Source organism: Cololabis saira, chromosome 4 (genome assembly GCF_033807715.1).
Source record: "Cololabis saira isolate AMF1-May2022 chromosome 4, fColSai1.1, whole genome shotgun sequence".
In the NCBI taxonomy this organism is placed as follows: Eukaryota; Metazoa; Chordata; class Actinopteri; order Beloniformes; family Belonidae; genus Cololabis; species Cololabis saira.
In genome coordinates this window covers 38,727,290-38,734,835 of record NC_084590.1, presented here as the reverse complement: position 1 = coordinate 38,734,835, position 7,546 = coordinate 38,727,290, and the positions used below count along the sequence as shown (strand labels likewise).

The following is a 7,546-nucleotide window of genomic DNA, read 5'->3' as shown; positions in this document are numbered from 1 at the left end:
CATACTCGAAATAACAACAGCAAACTTCATTTATCAAACATTTAAACTGTATTATCCTCAGCCTACTTTTCTGCATTCTCTAAAACCATCACATTTAAACCAGTTTTTCTTGAAAAAATTATTTATTTGCAGACCAGTTTTGCTTCCGGCCTATGTTACAAATACTTACAGCACATATAGAATTAATTTTCAACATCAACCATTCCCAAAACATGTGAACAGGATAGTTATATTGTAATATAGATGTATATACATACATACATACATACGTGAATGTGCGTAGAAACATCAAATGCACTCAAAGTATGAGGATGTGGTGAAAGTAAGAGCAAACGTAGTTCAACAATGCAGGCTCAAGTTTAAATAAGCAAGCAGATTGTACACCAAACTTCAAAAAAACAAACAAAACATAGTGGAAAGCAACATATAATGAAGGTATTATATCACAGATTGCATAGAATAGTTTTCAAAATAAAATTGCAAATGAACCAAACATTTATAAAAGTACAAAATGAAGTTTATCAAAGGATGGAGAGGTAATCAGAATCTGTGGTAAACTGGTATCTGACATGAAAAAAGAGAAGCTGTGAATGAACAGTTTGTTTCATCGTATTTACAAAATGCTTCAAAGAAAAAATTATATGTTCACTTTTCATTGTATATTCTTTTCACAAAGGCAAATATGTCAAATGGTTTGACAAAAAAGGTTGGAATCAAATTAAAATGCGAGCAAAAACTAGTACTTGATTTATGCCAAAATAATGCACTGGAACAAATATAACAATGCATTTAATACTAATCAGTCATGGCGACAGAAATGTTTAATTCCCTTTCTGTGAAATGCATTAAAAAAAACTGTCATAAAGCTTTGTTGTGAAAGTGTTTTAGTGATTGTAAACTCCACATTTAAAGTGGTTCTACCAAGAGTGAAAATAATTCCTTTGCTGAACTGGTGGGTCTTGAATGTGACTTTTCCAGGCTGTACACACTGGCTTTAAAGTTGCTCCACTACCACTCCTCTTACAATAAAGTTTCTTATTTGATTTGGAGCCACTTGTCAATCATTAAAGGAGACATGTTACGCCTTTTTTTCTCATACTGTAGGTCATACTGTAGGTTGACACAACACAACTTCCTGAGGTATTAATGACACGTCTGACATGCTTTGTTTCAAATACCACAGGGATGCCGGGCAAAAGCACCTTTTTCAGTGTTTTCATAGCAGCCGCTTTCAGAGGGTGGAGGGCTGCGTTCTGCTTTGTGGTACCCATTTATGAAGTACAGCAAGTAATGCATGATGTGCTGAGTGAAGTTAAAATTGGGTTTAGCTCTGATCTGGATCTGTAATGTCACAGTGACCTGCAATGATATTCTTTTGTTTTCAAAAATAAGTGAAGGAGTTATGCATGTTCGAAATTTTTTGTTGCGTTCTGACACTGAAATATATTCTCTCAAGCATGGAAAAGTTTTTTTTGTTTTTTTTTTCATGTCCTCTTTAAGTCCTGAAATCATACAGGGTTTCAACAACTAAATAATCGAGGATATATAACAATAACAGTAAAGCACTGATAAATACGGGAGATATACAGTAAAACACAAACGGGTGGAAATACAGCAGATCAGACACATTTGTCACAAATCCATTTGAAATAAACATTTAAAGTTTTCAAAATACAAAAGATGAAATGCATGCAGAAACATGAGCACAACTGACAACACTCATTCAAATGACTGGTTTCATTGGATTGATTGATTTACTGATCACACAGGACAAACGTTTTACATAATAAAACCTCAGAATCTATGGGACTTCTTAGGCACATCTAAGGACAACTCATTCTCTTTAAGAGCAGAGACATTTTCTCAGTGAAAGCAAATTGGAGACAGCGTTTTGGCGCACTTAAATGTACAAAGCCTGTTATTGATAACTACGACGTAAAGCACAATATCCACCTTCTCTTGACCAACTCAGCTAAGCAGCTCAATGGCATTCAAGTTAAATGGGATCTTCTGTAGCACCTTTGGAAACATAGAACTGTCCTTTGTTGTTTTGTTTTTTTTGTTTTTTTTAATCAATTGGCGTCAAAGCCAACCAATAACAATAAGCGAGTGCTGACAACAACTTGACAAATGCCTTGAAACAGCTCCTAACACTGTCCATCTCCTTGCGTCCAGACCGGTCCCAGAACGATCCGTGTCATATTTCAAGTAGTTTTCTGAATGTAATCAAAGCTCTTAGAGTTTGTGCTGCTTCAGACACAATCTTTAATCTTTAGCTAAACGTGAGGCACTTGCAAAATAAAAATATGAGCAAAATCCCTTAAAGAGAGTCTTAGACCTCTGAGCTGTCACTGTTGCCGAGGCCTTGGGTCATCATGGGCTCTGTGCTGCTGGAGTTCCTAGGTACTTCCTTCTTCCCTTGCTTGGAGTGCACCACCAACACCACCACGACGATGAGGAGCACCGTGAGGAGCAATCCCACAAAGATACCGATGATCTGCACCAGCCCGTCATCGCCGTCCCTCTGATTGAGCTCCTGGGGGACGCTGCCTTGGGTGAAGACCCCTCTCTCTGGACTGGTCTTCTGCTGGCTGCTGCGGTCCAGAGCGATGTGCAGGATGTTGGTGCCACGATTGTTGCCCGCTCCGATCTCCTCTGCTACGTCTGGCACGTCGTTGGCCGATCTTCTGGCGCGGTGTTGACCCTCCGGAAGAGGATTTGTGTATCTGCTTATCGCGTGGTATTCCAGACTTCTCTTCCCAATGCCGCGGTTAGCGTTGTCCCGGGAACGGACAGTGTAGATGGTGTGTATGTACCACTCTCTCCCTGCAGCAACCTGGCAAGAACAACCACATGATGCTTAAACAACCATATAAAGATCATTTATAGATTCATGACTTCATTTTGAAAAAATGTAATAACATGTTGTGCAGCATAAAGTGTGTCATTAAGAGGCTGACATACTTTATGTTCCAAAAGCATTTCTCAAACAAACCACTTGGTGTCGCTGTAGGACCGCAAACTCAAAACTGAAAAATGATTAATCTTTTCTTTTAAACTGTTTCTTTTAATTTAGCTTCTTATGCACTTAAACATCACTTTTAATCTATGTTTATATTATAAAGTACTTTGCAGTACTTTGCTTGGAAAGGATGTTCCAGATGATTCACATCTGATCCCTTAAAACCATACACCTTAAAGATATGTTTTTGACAAACAAAGAATGCCAAATGTATTTTTGATTATTTTTTTTAAATTCTTGAAAACTTAGAAGTAAAATAAAATAAAATAAAATATGTTTTAGCATAAAATGCATATAATGCTGCTAGAAATAAAGTTACTTTAATGCCCCCTAATGTACTTAGGTTAATGTTTATAAACATAAACATAATAATAATAATAATAATAATAATAATAATAATAATAATAATAATAATAATAATAATAATAATAATAATAATAATAATAATAATAATAATAATAATAATACAAAAATAATAACAATTATTAGTCTGAGTCTGACTCATCCTTGACTGTTATCGTCTAGGAATAAACACATGGTGGCTGAACTGTAGGCAGCTTTCTACAACCACACATGAATATCAAGCTGGTGAGTCTTTTTTCCCTCTGCTGACTAAAAGTAATAGTAAAAATGTCTGTGTAAAAAAAAAAGAAGAATCCTTTCTTATTGTCCATTTCTGTGGATCCTATGTGATTTTAATCTTCTGCTTTCTACTTGAGATCGCCATAATCATGAGTGCCAAATCATGAGCGCATCACTTCCATAGAAATAACAAGGCTGAGCTAAGTAGCCAAGAAAAAAAAATCTCATGGCGTTTTTGAGATTGAAACATTTTGTTCTGTATTGGACCTTCATTCTCACCTGGAAGAGAGCCGTTGAATCCATTCTGAAGCCATCTGCTCCAGGTTGTCTCACCAGAGCTAAAGCTCCGGGGTCGTCCACAGCCAGGAGGGCGCTGAAGGCTACGTTACCAAATGAACGGGCCTGGGTCTCTGGCTGGGCTTTATCCTGCAGGGACAAAATCCCACCGGAGACAATCATGAGTACTGAATGGATACAAAAAACACGTGGCATGGCGAGTAATATCGTTCTTCTTTTTTTAAAACTTACAATGATCTTGAACCGGTAGAGTAGTGATGGAGCATCAGCCAGGCAGCCGAACTCAAAGTTGCTGGGGCTGTATTTAGGGACATATCCATCTGCTCCAGTGCAAAGGAACACTTTCTCTATGTTGCAAATAAATGAATCTCCCAAGTTTTGGACCGGGTCCACCATCACCCGGCCATAAACTGTATCTCCTGAGAAAAGAACGTCTCAGTTTTTCATCACTGCAGAACACATATAGTTTCTTTATGTCCACTGATCATTTTATTAATGACTCATTTGATTTTGCTCTGATAAAATATAGAAAAAATACACTAAACAATCAGCAAAACAGAAGAAACAAAAACTTCTATGACAAAACTGATAAATTGTCAAGAAACAAAATCCTTGATTTTTGCTTGTTATAGAAAAGGTGAATACGTTGTGAAAGGAGCATTTCGTGGAGGTTTTTTTTTTTGTTTTATCTTACTCTTGTTTTAGTCAGGAAATAAAAGGGAACAATTTTGCTAAACCAACACAAAAAAAAAAATCACACAAAGAGATTTACTTTCATCTGTAGAAAAGAAAGAATTCCTACGTGTTTCGCAGAGATAAAACACAGCCGTGCGTTCAGCTTCAACACATTTCAGGGATTTTTTTTCCCACTTTTTTCACACACATATAAAGTTGGTTAAGCATTTTCCCCTTTACCTTGTGAGAAAGCCATGTCGCTCTCCTCTCCGAAGCCCATCGAGCCGTCTGAGAGCCAGAGCGTGCGTTTAGACAGCAGCATCATCTGTGTGTTCAGACTGAACTCAGCAGCCACTGGATCACTAACCTACAATTACAGAGAAAAATGAGCCCAAAACTGAAAAATTATTCATCTTTTCTTTTAAACTGTTTCTTTTAAGTTAGCTTCTTATGCACTTAAACATCACTTTTAATCTATGTTTATATTATATTATACTTTATTTATATTATATATATTATACAAGCAAAGTACTTTGCAGTACTTTGCTTGGAAAGGATGTTCCAGATGATTCACATCTGATCCCTTAAAACCATACACCTTAAAGATATGTTTTTGACAAACAAAGAATGCCAAATGTATTTTTGATTGTTTTTTTTTATTCTTGAAAACTTAAAAGTAAAATAAAATAAAATATGTTACAGCATAAAATGCATATAATGCTGCTAGAAATAAAGTTACTAAATAAATAAATAAATAATAAAGTTGCCCCCTAATGTACTTAGGTTCATGTTTATAAACATAATATATTATTATTATTATTATTATTATTATTATTATTATTATTATTATTATTAGTCTGAGGGACAAGTACATATCTAAAGATTAGGTGAAGCCAGTAAACTGCAGTAAATAAACTTAATGTTGTTTTGTTGTTTTTGGTGTTGTTGGTGAGTTATTGTGTATGTTTTCTTATTTTTTGTTTTGTTTTGTTTTGTTTTTTTTTCATTATTTTTTTTGGTATTATATAAGCAGTGACTGTTGAACAGACGGACAGACCATCTTCATATGTATTGTTTTATTTTTTTGAGAAAGGGGCTTGTAATATAAGGCTTTCTTCTTCTTGCCCCTTTTCTATCATGGAATGGAACATGTATGTGAACTACCATTTCCATGATACGGAATAAATAAAATTGAAATTAAATGAAATGAAATGAAATGAAAATGAAATTAAAATGAAATTAAAGCTGCAAGCAGCGTTGATCGGGCCCTCGTACTCCTGGCCAACGCCCCTCCCTCCAGGTCCCCCCAAAAGAGAGAATATTCAAAATACGATAAATGTAAAAAAAAAAAAATTAAACAAGATTTATCTTCTCATTACAAGCAAAAAAATCTTGTTCCAGTTCCAAGTGAAAATCTACTTGAAACAAGTGAAAATTGTTGTTTTTTCAGCTGGACTCAACAGCTGAATGGACTGTAAGTTTCCTAAGTCAAATTTCTCTGTTTAGATGATGTGAAATCACCTGCTGAAAGCGGATATCCAGGTCGAATGTGAGAGGCTCTCTGGGATTGCAGACGGGGGGGATGTTGTACTGCAGGCTCGGAGGGGAAGTGCAAGGGATCAGCTTCACCGTGTACATCCCAGAATAGTCCCGGACCTGCAAGGGGGGACATTATGACAGTGATATTAAGGAAACAAAACATTACAGTAAGAATAAAAGTGGTCTTTGGCAAAGAAATCGGCCCCTTACAGCAAAATCAGAGACGAACGTCCACTGTTGGCTGGGCTGGCTGTAGGTGGGTTCACTCCTCACCAGCGACAGATTGAAGGTTAAACCAGGATGGTCCGGGCACATGACCATCGATGTGAGGGATGAAGCTGTTGGAGAAAATTATCAGCTACAATATCTGCCTCATGTTAACATGTAAACAAACTTAAGAAGCAGAAACAAAGCTAACTGTACATCACACATGAAAAACATTTATTAAAAGTATCATATATAAAAATTATATATAATAAAATTATAAATAAAATTATATATATATATAAAATTATATATAAAAATATATAAATATATATAAATATATAAAAATTATAAATATCTGATAACATCATGTATCTCCCACACTGACAGACTGTACCTGGGTGTGCAAACACAAACAAGCCTCTGAATCGAGCCTCTGTGCGAAAGTTGACTACTAGTTGTCCCCGGTCATTTATGCGCATGCTGGTTGGGTAAAGGGCACCTGGAAAAGAGTAAAAACACCACTATAGTCTGGCCACTCAACACATTTGGCAAACAGCACATGCTTAACGGCTCTTCAGCCAAACCACTGCTCAAATTCCGTAGTTTGGTGAATAAAAATTGTCTCCCAACTCTTTATTATAGCTTGATATATCCATATCTCATTTACTGTAATATTATTTGGGGAGCTACCTATAACACACATATTCATGAAGTTCATATGTTGCAAAAAAGATTCTGCAGGATTGCCACACACAGTAATTGGTCTGCTAATTCTGCCCCTCTTTTCAAACAATTCAATATTTTACCTATCTTTAAGTTAAATACATATCAAACCTGAAATTTTATTTTCAAAGTATGTTCCTGCCAGTTTCATTTTCTTTGTCATGTAAAGATTTTTTTCAGTTCAACGGTGATATGCACCATTTTAGTTTCAGTGTAACCTGCAAAGGTCCAAAAATTTGGAATGAGATTGATAGTGCTATAAAAGTGTCTGGATCTTTCTCAATTTTTAAAAAGAGATTAAAACAAAAATTGTTATTAAATTATGTCTCTTATTAAATTTTTTATGTACCAATACCTGATGTATTATTTTTATAAGAATATCTTTGTATCTAGGAAATCTGAGGAAGTCTCAGGGTTTTATTGTGTTTTTTTAGGTGATAAGGTTATTATATGTATATGTATTATATGTGTAATTTATAGTTGTTCTGCTGTGTGACTGGG

At 35.5% G+C, this 7,546-nt stretch overlaps 1 protein-coding gene across 1 annotated transcript in view; it reads right to left on the bottom strand.

Moving 5' to 3' along the window:
- Positions 1-86: 86 nt before the first annotated feature.
- The window catches only part of frem2b (FRAS1 related extracellular matrix 2b), a 62,219-nt gene continuing 54,759 nt past the window's right edge, over positions 87-7,546 (bottom strand). Inside the window, exons 18-24 of the mRNA XM_061719712.1 lie at positions 6,717-6,821; positions 6,326-6,453; positions 6,098-6,232; positions 4,817-4,943; positions 4,133-4,320; positions 3,884-4,030; positions 87-2,836 (exon numbers count right to left, since the gene is read on the bottom strand). Of these exons, the coding sequence (XP_061575696.1) occupies positions 2,333-2,836; positions 3,884-4,030; positions 4,133-4,320; positions 4,817-4,943; positions 6,098-6,232; positions 6,326-6,453; positions 6,717-6,821 (1,334 nt within the window). The 3' untranslated portion in view covers positions 87-2,332. The remainder of the gene's footprint in view (positions 2,837-3,883; positions 4,031-4,132; positions 4,321-4,816; positions 4,944-6,097; positions 6,233-6,325; positions 6,454-6,716; positions 6,822-7,546) is intronic.